This window comes from Catharus ustulatus, chromosome 4 (assembly GCF_009819885.2).
Source record: "Catharus ustulatus isolate bCatUst1 chromosome 4, bCatUst1.pri.v2, whole genome shotgun sequence".
Classification (NCBI taxonomy): domain Eukaryota; kingdom Metazoa; phylum Chordata; class Aves; order Passeriformes; family Turdidae; genus Catharus; species Catharus ustulatus.
In genome coordinates, this window is record NC_046224.1 from 28,906,791 (window position 1) to 28,925,384 (window position 18,594).

At 39.8% G+C, this 18,594-nt stretch overlaps 1 protein-coding gene across 1 annotated transcript; it reads right to left on the reverse strand.

Annotated features, from left to right (window-relative positions):
• Positions 1 to 2,620: 2,620 nt before the first annotated feature.
• DRAM1 (DNA damage regulated autophagy modulator 1) lies at positions 2,621 to 17,980 on the reverse strand. The gene is made up of 7 exons (XM_033058548.1): positions 17,825 to 17,980; positions 11,883 to 11,950; positions 10,566 to 10,708; positions 8,608 to 8,785; positions 7,538 to 7,596; positions 6,157 to 6,249; positions 2,621 to 3,766 (listed from the first exon to the last, which is right to left on the reverse strand). Exons 1-7 carry the CDS (start codon positions 17,953 to 17,955, stop codon positions 3,722 to 3,724), a joined length of 717 nt encoding a protein of 238 aa, XP_032914439.1. The 5' UTR covers positions 17,956 to 17,980; the 3' UTR covers positions 2,621 to 3,721.
• Between the last annotated feature and the right edge of the window lie 614 nt (positions 17,981 to 18,594).

An 18,594-nucleotide genomic window follows, 5' to 3' on the forward strand; every position in this document is an offset into this window, starting at 1 on the left:
CCTGTGACTTAGACAAATTAATTTGAAATTGAAGTTGAAGTACATGTTGCAGTAGCAAAACATATCAACTTAGATGAAGGCAGGAAGGGATGGCAAAGAAACTTATATCTGACTTGTTTTCCACAAAGGCACAATACAAATCTCATTTAACTGAGCCTCCAAATGAGTATTAAAATCAGCTAAAGCTACCTACAAAACAACTACATTTGCTTGCCTGAACGTGAGAAATAAACCCAAATCGTGTGGTCTGCTAGTGCCATCTATTGTGTATGGGGGAAAATACAGATACCATATGTAGGACTTGCCTGTTTTCTCCTTGAGATGAGAGAAATGCTCTTTCTGAATTACATTACCAACCCAAAATGTAGCAAGAGCTCATTAAATCACTGCGGTTGTTTATAAAATACAGCATGTATTTTTATTTCTGGTATTGCAGCAACATGCAGGATTGTGACCCCTGGCAGACCTTGTCATGCCAGCGCTGTCTGTGTCTGCACGTGTGACCATAGGGGCCCTGGCACACACACAAACGCAATGAAAGACAGACCCAGCTCTGACAGATTTTACTCAAAGATACAGAGAACATATAAATTAAAGCTTATTGCTACTTCCCCACATTTCTCCCAAATAAATGGACATTAACTCATCTTCCAAAGAAACAAACATTATCCCTTCTTAAAATACACACACCATGCTCCCTTTCACTGTTTCTTGGAGGAAAACAGCTCTTCCAGCCTCTTCCAGAGACAATATTTCCAGTGGACATTGTAAACCATTGGGAACCCACCCGAAACCCTCTGCAGTCTTCAAACAGATGCTCTAAAGCCTGAAGGCCTGTGAAAACGTGGTCAATATTGAGACTAAGACTGTATTTACAGAGGAGTTTAAAACACCAAGCTCTTGAATGTCTTTACAAACTCCATGCTGGAATGCCCAAAATTCACTGACATGCTGCCATAATCCCTCTAATGTGCTTGAAGTTTTGCTACCAGTATTAAGAGTAAGAAATAAATGCCTTGCCATCAAGATTATTGTACTACTGTCAAACATTTGATGCTGTCACAGGTAAGGCAGTATGCAAACTGAGCAGAAATTAAAGTTTAGACTGCCTTATGAGAAAAGCCAGGTCATCACTGGCTTAGTGCACATTGGAAGGCAAAGCAGAGCAAGTAACAGTGTCCTGAGACAAAGGGGGTTTTAGGTATTTTGAGTTGATAGTTTTATCCTTACACAATCTGGAACCATGAGAGACCACAAGAGTGGTATTTCATCAGGAGATCAAGCTGCACAAACTAGAAAAATGAGCTTTTGCAGTTTTGGAAGCAGTGAAATGATTTAGTATAACTGCTAAAAATAACAGCAACTATCATGTGATTTACTGTAGTTTATGCAAAAGGAATTTCTCAATCACTCCTGATGGACTGACAAATAGACAATATCATGCAGAGTAGACAATGAAAATATTTCTAGCATAGCTTCCAACAAAAAAATAGCTATTTGTTGTTGCTAAGAAATGTGAAAATATAGAAAAAAGGACCTGTAGCAAAGCAACAGAAATGTGCTGTGACATTATCTGTGCTAACCTCTAGAGATCACTTGCCTATAAAAAATTAAAGTGCAGTACTTAACAAGAGTCAGCCACAGCTAAATTATACTTTGCTAGAATATTATTTTGGCAAGTGCTTGCAACTTGTCAACTCACATTTCAGCTGAAAAAAATAGTTAAGCTGTTGAGTGAAAATCTGCTTGGAGCCAGAGAATAATCAAAGTGTTTTCAACAGTTGTTCACTGCACAAATAAAAAAGTAATAATCCATTGCCTCTGTCTGCATGTCAATGACAGTTGAGGTCTTAGACCTAACAGATTTAATAAAAGGTGCACTGCTGGTGCATTCTTTTGGTGATGAATATAACTCATATTAAAATGTATCCCAATAAAGTTCAGAAAAATGGGAAGGATTTCATTCAGTGCTTGAATTTACCTGTTGACTTCAGGGAACAAGGTGATCTTGATTCAGCCACTTTCTCTGACTTTTTTATTTCTTCCCTTTAGGATACTGCAACCACTGTAAAGGTTTGCTATAATTTGAAATAACAACTTCAAGCTTCTTACACTTTAGTATATGAAAGCTATAAAAGAATAATACACAATGCACTAGGAAATGGGGTCTTTTCTTAACAGAGCCTGGATAATAACGTGATGTCACTTTTTGTGGTTTATACCCATTTTCTTTATGATCTTCACTTGAAGGAATAGATGTCCCTTACAGGCTACCCAAACTACCCAACCAGCAAGACATAAGGTCCTTCCTTTAGCCAGTAGCAGATTTGATTTTTAATTTGGTTGTAGCTATGAACCTCTGCAAGATAACCTGAATATTATGGAAAGCAAATCTGCCAGTGAAAAGCACTTTTACCATTTTTATCTGGAAGAACTTGTAAAAAAAGCATCAACTCTTTAAGTTGTGAAACAATTGAATTTAATACAGTTTAAAATACACATTAAAAGAAATATCAAAAGATGACTAATCTTTAGACATCACTCTCCAAAACACACATTAGTGGATATTAGCAACTGAAAATCATCAATGTTTCTGCATAAACTATGATAGTGTGGAAAATGTAATTTTCAGAGAACACAATTGACAACCAAGTGGTTAATGCACTGAATGAAGGTGATGAATCAACCCATGAAAGAACCTTTTGCCTGCAGATACTTTTAACATCTGACTTCTCAATTAGTTCCTTTCCAAGTGTTTAATTACAGAAGTAAATCTATAGCAGCAAATATCTTCATTACAGATGCTCTCCACCCTTGTTTTTTAATTTAGTTTTTTGTATAAAATACTCTACATTTATTTCTAAGCACCTGAAAACTACTAGTGCCTCTTCTTATTTTCCATTCATTCCCAAACTTTTTTTGAGACCTTCTTCACTCCATTGTGGATTAAAATACAGGCTGGTAAATTTTGCTTTATATTAACGAAACTGCATTAAGATTTCCCTTCATCATCATCATGCTTAAATGTAAATTTACTTTCTATTCCCACTTCCATTTGTTATTTCCTGTGGCCATCAGTGCATAAAAGGGAAAAAGGGGTGGATTTTCACAACATGTGAAAACAGTGATGATTAGAAAACATTTTTCAAGCAATATAGTTTAAATTTCTCTTAGCATTTGCATTTGCATTACAGTGCCCAGTATCAGAAATATGTAGCATAGTGTTGCCATCTACTAACTTCAGATTTCTTCAAACAAAGATGCCCACTCCTGCTCTGACCATCTTCGCCATCCCTTGCAACTTAACAGAGTAGGAATTCCATCCTAGTGATTTCCATTGCCTTTACACTTCCCCCTTTGCAAAATGTACTTTGTCAAGTTTAAAACTAATGCTACTAATCACACTACAGCAAATTAAAAGTACAGATATGTCCAAAATGGAAGAGCTGAGGTGATCAAGTCTTTGAGTGATTTTCTGATGCTTCCAGATGTTGTTTATATTACAGTATTTTTAATATACCAAACCATAAAAAAATTTAAAATATTTCAATAAGGCAGGAGGAACCTTGCTCTGAGTTTAAAAATATTTTTGTGGTTGCAGTTGCAGAGTTAATGGCATGGGTCTTATTACAACATTTCAATCCCTGTTCCCCTGCCACTTTTTCTATAAGTAAAAAGAAAGCTAGAATATCCATAGATATAAAATACTGGTTTTTCACTATCAAGAGTCTTCATGTATTTCTGTTGATATCCTTAAAGAAAATCTCTAAAAGAAAAATAAAGCAAGATCAGCTTAAGATAATTTAATTTTACAGTTCTGTGATATAAAGTACAAGGAGATGAAACAAAAAAAGAGAAAAAAGTGTTAAACTGAAATAAATACTGTGGGGAAATTAGAAAAAAGTCTTATTTTTTCTTAGAGCATGGCAGGATTTTTATACTGAATTAATAGTTTGGTTTTCTCTGAGCACTGGTTATGACAAAAGGACAGTAGAATCTAAAAGATTTTTCTGCTATTACCAAACACTAACATTGGATTCATGCTATTTTATATCCTGCAATTTAAAATGTCTACAATTCAGGTTTGGTTAATTTAATAATTTTCTCTTCTTTTCATAATGTTTATATTAAATACAAGTCTTTATGCATGTGAAGCAGAATTATCAACTAAGGATTGTTGATAAATATTCTGAGAATTACTGCATTGTCCTGCAATCTCTATCTCCAAGGGAAGAATCTGACCTTTGATAAAAGAGATGCCATCATACACATGGACATCAGAGAGTGATGGACTAGCAATAAATTGCTCCCCCCAAAACATTATGCATTAAATGATTTTGGAATAGTTCTTCAATAATACTGTCAGTTTTAGAAGGCAATTACAGTAATTTCACGAATACAAGCCGCACCAATTTGACCAAAATTTTGGTGGAAACCCGGAAGTGCGGCTAATATTCCGGGGCGGCTAATCTATTAACAAAATTCTAAAAGCTGCCAACACGGAAGTGAGAGCCCGCGGCAGCCCCAAGCCAAGCTGGAGCCCGGCCGGCCCCGGCAGAGGTGGGAAAGCCTGGCAGAGGCGGGGCCAGCAGTGTGGGGGGCGGGCGGCAGAGCCTGAGCCAGCAGGGCGGGGCAGGGAGGGCGGCAGAGCCTGAGCCAGCATGGCGGGGGAGCCCGGGAGAACTGGGGCTAGCAGTGCAGGGGAGCATGGCAGAAGCAGGAAGGCCGGCGGGTGGGGCTGCCTGGCAGCGGGGGAAGCCCAGCATAATCGGGGCCAGCAGCGTGGGGGAGCCCGGCGGTGCGGGGGCCTGCAGTGCCGGCCAGGGCGAGGAAACGCGGCGGCGGTGCAGACGGGACGGGGCGGCCGGCGAGCCTGGTGGCGGCGGCGGCAGCCCTGCCGGCGGGGCGAGCGAAAGCGGCGCTCGCGAAAGCGCCGCCCGGCGAGCGAAAGCGCCGCCGCGAGCCGCGAGCCGCGAGCCGCGAAAGCGCCGCGGGGCGGGCGCGGCGCGAGCGAGGCGCGGCGCGGGGCGAGCGAAAGCGGCAGCGGGGCGGACGGCGAGCCGGGCGGCGGCAGCCCTGCCAGCCGGGCGAGCGAACGCGGCAGCGGGGCGGTGCTGACGGGAGAGGGGGGCCAGCGAGCCCGGCGGCGGCGGCAGCACCACCCGGCCAGCCCCGCCGAGCCGTGGCGCTGAGCTGGGCCACCCGGCCCCGTCGGCAACCATGAGCGGGCCGAGCCTGCCTGGCCCCGCCCCGAGCCAGTAAAGCCCGCTATGCCGCGATCCTCTTACTAATTGGCCAATTTGTGAAAGCTGCGCACGGATTCTCGCGACGAACGAAAGTGCGGCTAATATTCGGGGTGCGGCTTATCTATTGACAAAGACAGCAACATTGTCGAGGCACCGGGGGTGCGGCTTATAATCCGTGCGGCTTGTATTCGTGAAACTACTGTATGTATCTTTGAGATCGTGTGTTGTATGATTTTGAACACCTACTTTTTTTTTCTAAAATAAGTGTTTTTTTCTGCTGAACTTAGTTTTTTTGTTTTATTCTTTTTTAATTTATCTTTTTTAATTAAGGAAAAGCCCTAAAGCCATGGTGTATTCAGTACTAAGTCAAAAACTAAACAGACATGGAAATGTTTGCTATTGGTTAGCAAAATATATGTTAACTCTGAATCTAGCTACCTAAACCAAAAGGCTTTTGTGTCAATACTTTTCAAAAATGTATTTAATACTCTTTGCACTGTGAGGAAACATACAGATAAATGCGTAAAACATCAATGGTTGAAATGCTTTGGATTATTATATAAAATCCTTCAGGTAGAAAGAAATTAAGTTTTAGTTGCCTCATTTTATTTGTTATTATACCACCTTTAGAGGGCATATTTCTAGAAAAAGTTTGGTAAATGAGAAAAATATATTAATTGACTTAATAATTTTCAAGAACAGACACACTGAACTATTAAACTGAATTTTATGTTTTATAAGCAAGGGGAAAATATTAATTATGTAGACAGAAATCAGTTCTGTGATTGGTAAAATTTGTTTCTGTATAGCTTTGATGCATCTACCTGGGTAAAGAATGGTAATTTTCTATCGCATTTGTTGTTATATAATTTATTGCACTTAGTCACTGCTAAAATATGTAGATACCAACCTGAAAATCTCTAATGAATGTTAAAAAGAAGAAGATGAAACCAAAGGCCACCGTCCATTCACAGATTGCACTCATAAAATGGTAAGTATAATCCTGGAATAAAACAAATTTTCAGATAAAACAACTAAACAAAATATGACTGGAATGATATAGAAACTCCCCTCTGTAAATTCAACAAGAAAGATTTATGACTCATCATTCCTGTTCTATAAAAGTCAATTCACATTTTGTTTTTACAGATTGGTGAGTAAATGTATCAAGGTTGTAAGTCTTGTGCAGTACCATAAAAAGCAGTACAAGAAAACTACAGTTATAACAGCATCAAAACAAAGGTTGAATATAATATAAACCTGAAAACATTCAGTTGCTACGTTAAGATTACTGAAGTGCCCGTGCTCCGAGCTTTCAGTCAGAGCCACTGTGCTCAGTAAATCTGAGCAAATTCTTACCATGCTTTGAAATGGAGGTCTACCCTTTATGACAGCTCCTGACTAAACTTCTGTTTTTAAAACTGTCATAGAAAACCTATGTCACATGACACAAACAGAATGCAAAGTGTTTTTTAACATGCCATCAACAAACTTGCCATCTGTTTCAGTGAAAACATTTTTTCATTCTTGTATCTCATAAAACCCCACAAAAACCCCTGAGGATATTACTAAGATTGTCTAATTTGAAAAATTTATCTCACAGCTGCCTTGCCACTGCTTGGTTGAAGTACACTTGCTGAGTGTGCTCTTATTGAGCTCTTCAAGCAGGATACACTCTCTGCCTTATTCAAACTGTTTTTTGAACACCTCCTTTTAGCAAAATTTGTCCAAAAATAAAAATTAGTTTTCATAGTTGTCATTCTGAAAACACTAAAATAAATTCAAATACCTACAATTAATGTATCATTTTTAGTTCAAACTCCAAATATTTATGACAGTATTAATTAAAGACTGTTTAATAAAGAATGATAAAAATGCTGAGAAAACCAATGCTGAAGAAAACCTCAAAAACTACGGAATTAAATTGGTGCACTTTTTGTTTCATGTGAGAAGTTAATTTTCAAGAAAATTGACTATAAAAGGAAGTAGAACAACCAATTTTCAGAATATCTTTTTTTTTTTGGTAGTCTTTTACGATGGGAAACTTTCAAATTCTTGGTCAAAATGAAAGTCTAACTCTTTGAAGATTGATCATCCGTCACAAGTTTTCTTACCTACACCACAAATACCTTTCTAATGAAGATGTGACTGGAAACCAGTACTGCACAAAACTGTTCATGATAATGTACTATTTGAAGTCTCTGACATGTTTCTAATGCTTTAAGATAAATCTAACAGCATTCCCCAAATAATATCACACAAGGTAAGTTGGCTACCTAGTAAGATTTTACCTTTTCACCTGGAGTCCAATCAATTTTTGTCATGGAAATTTTTGAAGCAAACACAATCACTGGAAAAAACAGTGTAAAGGAAACTATACAATATTAGTGAGTAAAAGTGAAAATGTGTGCTTACAAAAAAAGCAGCAACCTATCCCCTTCTGTAGCACAGGAGATCCTAAACAACCAGAATATCAAACCATGGTATTAAGAATAGAAGCAAATGAAACACATTATTCCAAGGGAAGTGATAGCAGCAATTAAAACACATTTCTGCACAAAATAAGGTTTCTGTAGGTTCTTTCAAAGTGTAGACAGTAAGGGAGACACTCTGGAACTTAGCTGACATTTGTGATCAAGAACTGTGGGAGCAGAGTCCTGCACTCCTGGAAGCGGAACAATGTTGGTTTCCAGTGATGCACAAGAAGTGCCTTGGTCTGTTTGTACACCTTCCTCCCAGGACTGAGGCTCTCTTTCAAAGCCCTTTCACAGCTGCTGAAACCAAAAGCAGCCTGCAGCTGGCTGACTCGTGTGATGAGCTGCTGCAATCAGTTTTTAACACTGGCAGATCACCCAAGGCCAATAAATTCAGTGAGATGACTAATTATAGCATGCCAGGAAGTTGTGCTGTGTGACTTTAAGAGAGGCGACTATTGAGGTCAAGAACCAAGCAACATGATCAAAATCGTCTGCTTAGGCTTATATGCCACCTGGATTTTTAAATTCTGTCTGTTTGGTTCATTGTAGAAGCAGTGGTTCTCTTTTTCAGACCTTCCTCCCTACTCCCCTTCAAGTGAAGGAAGTTGGAAAGTTGCTCTAGCTTCACTAGTGTATGATTCTGTAAAGAACTCTGGGGCATTGTTTTTAAATATGCCACTGAAATAAGAGATAAAGCTTTTCAGAAGTCCCAAAAACACATCTTTATGCTATTAATGGTGTCTCAACATGCTATTTTATATACATTAGAGAGCCCTAAGTAAAGAGTGTGACCTCATTTTTATTCTTTATCCGCAATTATTTAACTTAAAAGGAAAATCATGAACACATAAAGGGAAAATCATGGGACACACCATAAAGGATACTGGGAATAAAAGCAATGCATGATATGACAGATATGGCCATCCTAATGTGACACACAAAGTAAGTGTTCCATCGTGGGCAGGACTTGTAAGAGATTATAGACTGAAGTGTAATGTATACAACACCCGAGCCAAATGCCACCAAAGCTCCTATGTCATGGACACTGGGAACAGCCAGCTCCTGGAAAGAGAATCAGCACAATGGTTAGCTGCTATTACCTGAAGAAACTAGCAGGTAGTGCATGTGAATTTAAATTTTCTGCATGACATACTGATTAGAGGAACTAGACTGAATACCAAGGAAATAATTTTGAATTCCAGCTTTGCTTTGGTCTGCTGACCTGAAATATCACCTGACCTTGAGCAAATCTCACATCCTCTTCATGTATCAGTTATTCTACTGGCAAATTGGAATGGGAATGTACTGTTAATTATTGTACATATACAGTGAAAAGATTGAAGGCTTGCAAGTAACCATTTCCAGCTTCCTGGGCAATTAAGGATGCTTGAAAATCTGCTAGATCAGATGCTTAGCTAGATTTGATCCTTATCATGCTCAGAACCCTTTCTACAAACTGCTCTTAACACAGAAAGCAGGGTAAAAGCAAAGAGAAATTAGGCAAGGAAGGAGTTTATGGACTGGCAATGAAGCACAACAGAGATTAGATAAGAACCAGTATTGTAACTGCCAAAGAATCCCTTTGGATCAAAATTTCTGCTTCCCTGAGTCTCACAAATTATTTTGCATTCCTGATTTGTCTTTTTCCTATTGAAGCTGAGATTGTTTTCTATTTCAGTCAGGCATCATCCAATTTTTTTTTTTGGCTACATATAAATATTATCAATAAGAACAGAGGTATTTTAAAGTAAAATATTATTGGAATAGGCTGCAGTACCTGTGGTGTTTACAATCCATACACACTGCCTGGATGCAAAGCTAAAAAGAACAAATTATCATCCCAAGGCAGAGGGGGCTTTTGTCTGAAAATACCATTTCCATTACATGCAAAACTGTACTGGCTGTTGAAGCCCCAACAATCTTTATTTTCAATTTCTCTGTATGTCATCATGTCACTATATGAGTACAACAGTATTTAACAAAATGTTCCAAGGTAGACCATCCTTTAAAAGAAATAATGTAGCTGTTTCCACAGATTTTAAGGCAATATCTCAAGCTGCCTGCCAATTAAATTTAACTTGATTCTAGGCTGAAGCTTTCAGTGCAATTGTGTCATATACGTGTGTCAGAATCTACCTTATTATACACTTCCTCACTAGAAAAGGTGAAATAAATAATCTGTTTCAGTTTTTTTTCTCCCTATTGAATTTTCTTTCAGACATTGAGGTTTGTAATGAGATATCTAACCTTTTCTGGCAAAGTAAGCATTAGTTCTACATGTCTCTATCAAAAGACAAAACGTTGTTATGCCATCTCCTACAGACTCAAAAGTTTAACAGGTTGATATTGTGCTCAATGTTCTAACCTGTCAGATAAGATTAGTTAGAAAACTTGTAGAAAAAAACTAGTAGCGTTTGTAGAAAATGCTGCTGGTGAGTGCACCATCATCTAGCCAGAAATGCAGATGCTTTTGTTAGTCTGACTTATTCTGCCCCACCGATTGTAAGCAAACCAACTTGGAATAGCAAAGTTTTTTACATTCAAATTTTCACAGAAAAAAATTCCAACAAAGAATCCATATAGCACAGACCTGTTACAAGACAAGCACACAGAAAACTCCTTAATGTCATAACTGTAAAAGCAAAAATTCTCGTTTACAGGGAGGAAACAAATCTATTGCTGTAAAGCTACTTAAAAAAGGAAAGAGCAAGAAAGGCATCCTTACTCCATTTTCCAAGGATCCACATGGGGATAATGTTAATCACTGTTATCTAGTTGAAATTTTTAATGGTAAAACAATCTTATTTTATTTTCATTTTTGTTATGAAATTTACAGTCATACCTGAAAAGTTGCAACTATGCCCATTCCAGTGCAGCCCATCAATCCCACACATAATGTAAACATATTGCATGAAGACCTAACAAAGTGTGATGATTCATTTTGCTTCTCTATTAATAAATATCTGATGTACATTGTAATTGCAGCTGAAAAAAAAAACACAAAGTGTTTTGTTCGATGATCACATACTGATTACATTTTAGCACTTTTCCTGTAACACATGATATGCAGGATAAAATTATAATTATACAATAAATAATACTACCTTTAACTCTACTGGAATGAAGAAGTTAATTCAGATGAACTTTCAGATAGAACTTCACCATCATCTTTGTTTTAAAATTGCACACCATTGCTAACTAACTGCACGTCAATTCAAGGAAAGCACTAATTTAAATTGCATTCTCCTGGGTGTTTTGGGCATAGAGGCATTGACATTCCACATTAGGAAGAAGATGCTACAGGGAGATAAGACCCATAGGTTGGAAGTGGGAGGCTTTATTCCGCTCTGAGATGCAGTCTCGTACCCGAACTACAACTCCTTATAAGGGATGGGCTGAGGAATTAATTCCTTTTTGTAGTCACTGCATGCCTGGCCCTAATATGCAGTCCACTCCTTGAAAACACCTGTACTGAATTAGGAAATCATGGTTCTTCAGGATATAATAAGCTGTAGACTGAATTCCACAGTTTCATAACACAGAACACAGTTTGTCTATCTACAGCTGGAAAAATAAATCATGTAACTTTGCCCAGGTACTATGAGGTTACATGAAACACTCCAAGATACTGTGACTGACTGAACAAGGCTCTTATAAAAGGTAAGATATGTTATTTTTACTTTGCCTTAAAGCCATCAGAGCTACATGTATACAGAGGTACACAGCTCTTGATCCTCCATCCTCTTAAAAGATAAGAGAAAATGCCAAACTTCCTGATTCACATCAGTCATTTTGTAGAAAAGTAGGCATGCTGCTTCAATACTTTTCTTCCCTTTGCTGCAGCATCTTAGAACCTAAAGTTTCCCTATATCAGAGTTTTTGCAGAGTAATTATGCCATCTTTGTGCCACTTTTATTTCCAGAGTGTTGACTACTTTGCACTGATGAGGTGCTCTGAAGAGATTCAAGTGCCTCTAAGCCTGCACTAACTGCTCCTCAGGACCCAACTCTCCAAATGTTACTTACATCTACCTGATACTGCCATTCCACTGCGGAGAAGTTTTTCTGCAGAATACTGAATACACTTCTGTAATTAATGCAGGTAGCTGTCACTAATTCTCATTTCTTCATTCTGGTCAACCCAAATACCTTATACATACCTAGAAGTGCTGAAATATTAATCATAAAACCAAAGACACCGCTCTCAGGAGGTTTAGTTCCAGTGTCGCTAAAGCAGAAGAGAGACAAAAGTTAATCAAGACCTGTGAAACATAAATGAGACAATTGAAATCCCAGAAGAAATATAACTTGGGTGAACTCCTGCTCTGTGTGTAAGTCAATTCATCTTCTGCTGCACATTTAGCCTCCATTTGTAGTAGAGAATACTTCTTTTGATAAAGAAAGCATATTTTGAAAGCATACTCTTTGAACTGTATTTCTTCTTTTTCTGTATGCAATATGCAAAGATGTACTTTGCTCATGAATGACATGATTACATAAATGACATTTTAGAATTAATATTTCTTTTATCTGGTGAATTAACACTGTGATAGAGTAAAATATATCTAATGGCAGTCGTTATCTTAAAATACGAGAGAACTGGGTTTGATTTTCTTAAAAAGACTTTAACCGCATGAGAGAAATTTTGTTCCAATGACCAGGAAGGTTCCTAGCAATTGTTTAATTTACTAATGTAGATACAGCTTAAGAGTACTCTATCTCCAAGGTATTGTCTCTTCTGATGAAACACTTCACCCTTACTGGGAATAATTAGAAGTTCAGTGGGACAGAGAAAGGGAGTATGAGTGTGAGAATATCTACTGAATTTATACACATATCTACATGCACATCTACACATGAAAAAATGTAATGTATACAAAATATTTGTTTTGTAGAAAATGGAACACCTTCAGCATAGTATCCTTTTCCCTCTTTTCCCGATGTGCAAACACCCACTCCAGAGAATGCCCTTTTCTCATAGAATGAACATACTCCTGTAAGTATGTGGGCTCAAGCCCCCTCAAGCAGAATTCTTCTGTGGAAGGTGAGTGCTCTGCTGGAAGAACAGTACTATGATCTTGCCACGTCTTTGTACTATTTTTTCTTGTTTAACATACAACCAGTTGATACCTATGTGATCAGGCTCTGTTGGTCAAGTCAATGGAAAAGATCTAGTTCTTCAACCTTTGCATAATTCGGGTGTGAGCTAAGTTTTCAGTTACTGGGCAGTGCCAAGAGGCAGGATAGTGTGTTTGAACAGATGCACCCAAAAACTCCACTATCAGATATGTGAACACATAATGGTTGAAACCCTTATCAGCTAATTATTTAGCTTATTAGCTAAAGTTAATGCCAACGTTTAGTGGACACTGAGCAAAGATTCTGAGAACAAACCTTTCTCCTAGACTGTCAATCTGCTGGAGGATGGGAAGGCTCTGCAGAGGGAACTGGACAGGCTGGATTGATGGGCCAAGATGAGTGGCAGGAGGTTCAGCAAGAGCAAGGGCTGGGTCCAACACTTTGGCCACAGCAACCCCTGCAGTGCTACAGGTTTGGGGCAGAGTGGCTGGAAAGCTGCCCAGTGGAAAAGGACCTGGGAAAGCTGGTTTGACAGCAGCTGAACATGAGGCAGCGTGTGCCCAGGTGGCCAAGAAGGCCAGTGGCATCCTGGCTTTTATCAGCAACAGTGTGGCCAGCAGGACCAGGACAGTGACTGTTCCCCTGTTCATGGCTCTGCTGAGGCCACACCTCGAGTGCTGTTGTGAGTTTGGGGCCCACACTGCAAGGAAGACACTGAGGGGCTGGAGCGTGTCCAGAGAAGGGAAGCAGGGCTGGTGAAGAGTCTGGAGCACAAGTCTGATGAAGAGCAGCTGAGGGAGCTGGGAGTGTCCAGCCTGAGAAGAGGAGGCTCAGGGGTGACCTTATCACTCGCTATGACCACCTGAACGGAGGCTGTAGCCACATGGGGGTTGGCCTCTATAGGTAACAAGCAATAGGACAAGAGAAAATGGCTTCAAGTTGTGCCAGGGGGTATTCAAATTGGATGTTAGGGAAAATTTCCCAACAGAAAGGGTGTTTAGACATTGGAATGGACAGCCCAGAGTGGTGGTGGAGTCACTACCCGAAGTGGAGTCACCATGGAAATGCTAAAGGAAAGCCTGGACTTAGTGCCATGGTCTGGTTGACATGGTGAAGTTCAGTCATAGGTTGGACTCAGTAACCTCAGAGGTCTTTTCCAACCTATGCAGATTCCATGATACTGTGTATAATGGAACAAGTAGGTACTAGCTAGGGATATTTTTTAATGTCATTCAAGAAGATGAATACTCTTCATTCCAACAGTGAAGCTGGATTAGGTTTCAGTGCTAAGATTCTGAAGCTACCACTGAGTACAGCCAAAATGACCTCAGCATGAATGCTCTCGACACGCAAAAGAGAAAGCACTCTACTTAAGCAATCACTCTCAAGCATTTTGACAATTTTGTTTAAGTTCAGGGCAGAAGAGTATGATCATCTCAAATGACTTGATTATTTTAGAAATTCATGTTTGCTCTCCAACCCCTTCTATGTTATAGAAGGATTTGTTTAACAAAAGTTGCTAAGATGATTTATCAGCAATAGGAGGAAGCTTAGGAAAAAGGTAGGATCTTTTTCTATGAAAAGTTGATGCAAAAAAAATAGAGAAAATTAATATATTTCTTTCTACTAGATGAGTTCCAAATTCTCAGGCAACAAAAGTTTGGACCAGGCTTTTAGACAAGTTTTTGCAACTTGTCAGGTATTAGGAATCCCTATTCACCTGAATTTTCTCGTTGTAATCCTTTCTGAAGTCTTGTTCCAAATTGTGGTCTGTATAAATCTTATTTCTCTTTGACATGAAATTAATGAAAACAGTAAACTAAGTCTTTTTTGTTTGTTTGTTCGACACACTTGAAAATCATCTTAATTCATGTTTCATTTAGCCAATTTTTTAACCTTGAACTTCATCTTTTCTTTTTGTTTCTGGAGTGTTTTCATCAACACGACAAAGGAGTCCATTTAAAATGTGGGCCACTTGTGATAATCTTCAAGGACTTTTTCAAATCAGAAACCACTCTGTGATAAGTACAGGACTGTAATCACTTCAAAGCTTTTGAAGGACTTTAGGTGAGAAGAGAGTGGAATTGGCACACACATAGAAAGCCATTTTAAGTTCTTGGAATACCTCATAAGAGCAATCCAAATAACCTGAAATTGCACTGAACTCCATTTTTTAACAATATATTTTGTCAAGCTAAAGGTTTATAGGTGATTTTTGCTGTAGTGGATTTTTAAACTCAACAATCTTAGATTATGCTGTAAAGAAAATTCATACCAGGAATATTATATCACAATCTATTACAAAGTACTGCGTTGGACTTTTAAACACACAATCTTCTTAATGCTATATTTTCCATTAAAAATCCCTGAAGCTAAATGAAGACTTGGGTTCATATTAATTTTTCTGCAAGTCTGCTGCTTTTGAAAAAAAGATTAGCAGATTAGCAAAAAAAAAAAAAAAAAAAAAAATTAAAGTATTGATGACAGTTCACTCTTTTTTATGAAAAAGAAAAAAGGAAATTACATATTTGAAACAAAAAGGTGCACACTTAATTAAGATGGTGCATAGGTGAGCTTGACCACCATGGAAAAGATGATGAACCCTGTATGAAAATGACAGGGTTTTTGCGTCACCATCTCATGCAGCAGAATTATAAAAACAGTCTTCTGAAGAGCAGAAAGACAAGAAGGTGAACGAAACAAGCAATAAATATTTTAGGGCCAAAAGACTCACCCATCATTGAATTTTCTTCAGAGCTATCATGAACTATCTCGCTTCAAAGTGAAGTCCCAAATTTTTAAAATAGGAAGATTCTATTCCACCTACAGGGATTCTGATTTCTCCATAGGTACCGACTGGTCACAAATACCTCAGGAAAATTTTCTTTACTCTTTCACTGAGAATTCAAACGAACAAACAGCCAAATTGTTTTGGATTTTGAGCAATATGAGTAACAGGATTAATTTGGGCACAACCTCATCATCTTTTAGGACCCAGCTGCTAGAAAACACAAAATCATATTCATTTCATCTACCAATAAATGTATTTATATGATTTACTTGATGAGACATTAGCACAGCCTCAATGACAAATTTAGGTGTGGTCTCTCACTGTGACAACTGCTACATCATAAGCAAATAAAATTAATGTGACTTCAAGGCATACACAGAGTACTTGGGGAAGGTATATAAGAATTACAGAAATGTTGAACTAAAGTTTGTCAGTATTCTTCCCCTTAGTGTAACTGGAATTTCTCCATATGAGCTCCATTTATTTCTTATAGTTCATTTTAAGATATTGCACAACTGAAATGTTGCAACATTCTTCCTCTTTTTTAACACTCTTAGTTTAACTAAATCACATCCTCAATCACATGATTCAAATTCTTAGGCTAAAGCAATGACCTGCAAATTAAGAATATGAATATGGTATGACTGTTGTCCTGAGTACTTAGAACAAAACCTTGTATTATTCTCAAGTGCATCTTGTAAGTTCTTGTGCTTAGACCATGTGCCTTTAGAATTGTTGCAGGTTCTTCACCAATAGTCAACATATATCCTTAGACTAAATGGGGTGTTAAAAGGATGTAACATAAGCAAGTCTTTTAAATAGCTCTACTAGTAAATGCAGAGGGTCTGAAATGTGAGTGGGAATCACTAGTGCAGCCTCTTATATCTTTGGGGTTTTTAGGGCATATGGACTTTTATTGTGATTCCATAGCTAAAGGATAAGAACCATGTTTTCTGTGAGCTATTCCATTAAGCTGATACAACTATCGTGGCTATGATATATTCATTAGAGTTGAACAGTTGTGACTTAAAGGTTTGTTTCATTGCTTTTAGAAAGAATGACACAATTAAGACACCTGAGCTGTCAAAAACTTAACTGCAAACAGAACTATACATAAAAACCACATTCCATTAGCTCATATATTTTATTCTATGACATGGATTCAACATAAGAAACATAATTTGTCAGATTTCTTACTACAAGGCCTCAAAATATTACTGAACCTAAACCATGTACAGTTATATCAAATGATTTATTTTTGTTAGTTAATAATGGATAAATTGCACTGATCACAAGCACTTTTGTGTTAGCAAAGCTTTGTGTGCAATCAAGGATGAGCAGTAGGGTATTTGTTCAAGTACAAGAACAAGGTTTCTAAGAGCTTTCCAGATTTTTGCAAAGAGTCTTAAAAAGTTTTGCTAGTATAAGCATGAAGCTAAACTTTCTCTGGCTCAATTTGAATGAAGCTCAGCTACCTTGTGGGTTGTGGTATCATTTGCTCTTGCCTATGATGACAAACCCTAATTTTCAATCAAATTTTGTTGTATGTACCAATCAGGTTAGCAGTCTTCTGAAATTATGCATGTCCAAAAAGTCCTTCCAGGAATTAGGTCTAGATGTATCTTGAAAGATACATTTTAAAACCTTGTTTAGATCACAGACACTCTGGGATTTCTGGCTAACCTTTCTAGCTAATCTATTGAGAGATAAATACAAACGTTTCCACAGCTTAGATTTAAATGTTAACATGAGCCACGCATAAAGAATGATTTACACAGAATTGCACTTGCATGAAAAGGTTATAGAAAAGAGATGCCAGGTATCTCTTGGGAAGTCTTTTAAACCCATTGGTCCTATACTGAAATATATAAAAATGCATGTTGTGGGGATGTGTCTATTGCAAAAGCCATCACAGGGCTTCGAGTCCAGTCGTCACCCGGTGCACTTTGGCCTAGTTCTGGACTTATACAAACAAAATTACACTTCCACCATGTAATGGTAACATTTTTCTGGGATGAGGCCGGCGTTGGCTCCAGCAGAAAACTTTCATGTCCTTTCCACGGTGTGTCCAGCGTCCGTGTCCTGCGGCTCTCAGAGGAGCTGGAGGTGCCATGGGTGCCGGCAGTGCCCGGCGTGTCCCTGTCACCGCCGCCACCGCCCCTCCCGGCCGGGGACCCTCCGGGAAGCCCCTCAGACACCGCCCTCGCTCACACACACTGCTCCCCGCCTCACCTGATGTAGGGCACGAGGGGCTCGACGTGCCCCGCCAGCACGGCCATCACGTAGGAGATGATGAAGGCGGCCGAGGACCAGCTGACGAGCAGAGCGGGCGCGCAAGCCACGCCGGGCAGGCAGCACAGCATGGCCGGGGCTGCCCGCCCGGGGCATGGACGGCTGGGCGGCAGCGCTGCAGTCGCGGCCCGGCAGCGGGGCCGCTCCGCGCTCAGCCTGGCGCGCTGTCCCCGCCGGCAGCCCGGGGATGCCCCGCTGCCTTCCCTTCACTTTCGGTTCTCCGCTGCGCTCCCCGCCCCCGACGGCGGCGGAGACAGGCACAGCCGTGGGCCCCCTCGCCTTTCACCGCTGCCGGCACCTGCAGCGCCTGGAGCGTTTCTGCACAAAGTGTCCCCGCAGCCCGAGAGGCACAGCCCGTGGGGCACAGCCCGTGTCCCTGCGGCTGCCGGCGGCCCGGCCGCACACGCCCCGTCGGGGCAGGGAGGCGGGCGGTGAGATGCTGCCGGGAGTGCTCGCCGGGGTCTGCGGGTCGTGCCGGCGGCTTGTGCCTGCACAGGTGTCTGTAAAAGGGCTAAAAACGGGCTCCAGTGTGAGCGTGCAGGGGCTCTTTGCAGCTCGCCGGCCGGGACGCGGCCGTGGGCGTACGGAAACCGGGTCAGAAACTGAGCAGGTCCCATTACCGAGTCCTTCATGCACCTCATCCACCTTGGACTTTCGTTTCAAACACATGATGTAGCCTTGATTTGCAAATCTTCCCTGAGATTCGCTTT

Excerpts from the sequence above, each read along its gene's own strand:
- DRAM1 (XM_033058548.1), bottom strand. The coding sequence starts at position 17,955 with ATGCTGTGCTGCCTGCCCGGCGTGGCTTGCGCGCCCGCTCTGCTCGTC. Across the intron at positions 8,786-10,565 it reads GCATAGTTGCAACTTTTCAG|GAGCTGGCTGTTCCCAGTGT; the intron begins GTATGACTGTAA and ends TTCTCTTTCCAG. Across the intron at positions 7,597-8,607 it reads ATGCATTGCTTTTATTCCCA|TGATTGTGTTTGCTTCAAAA; the intron begins GTATCCTTTATG and ends TGTTTTTTCCAG.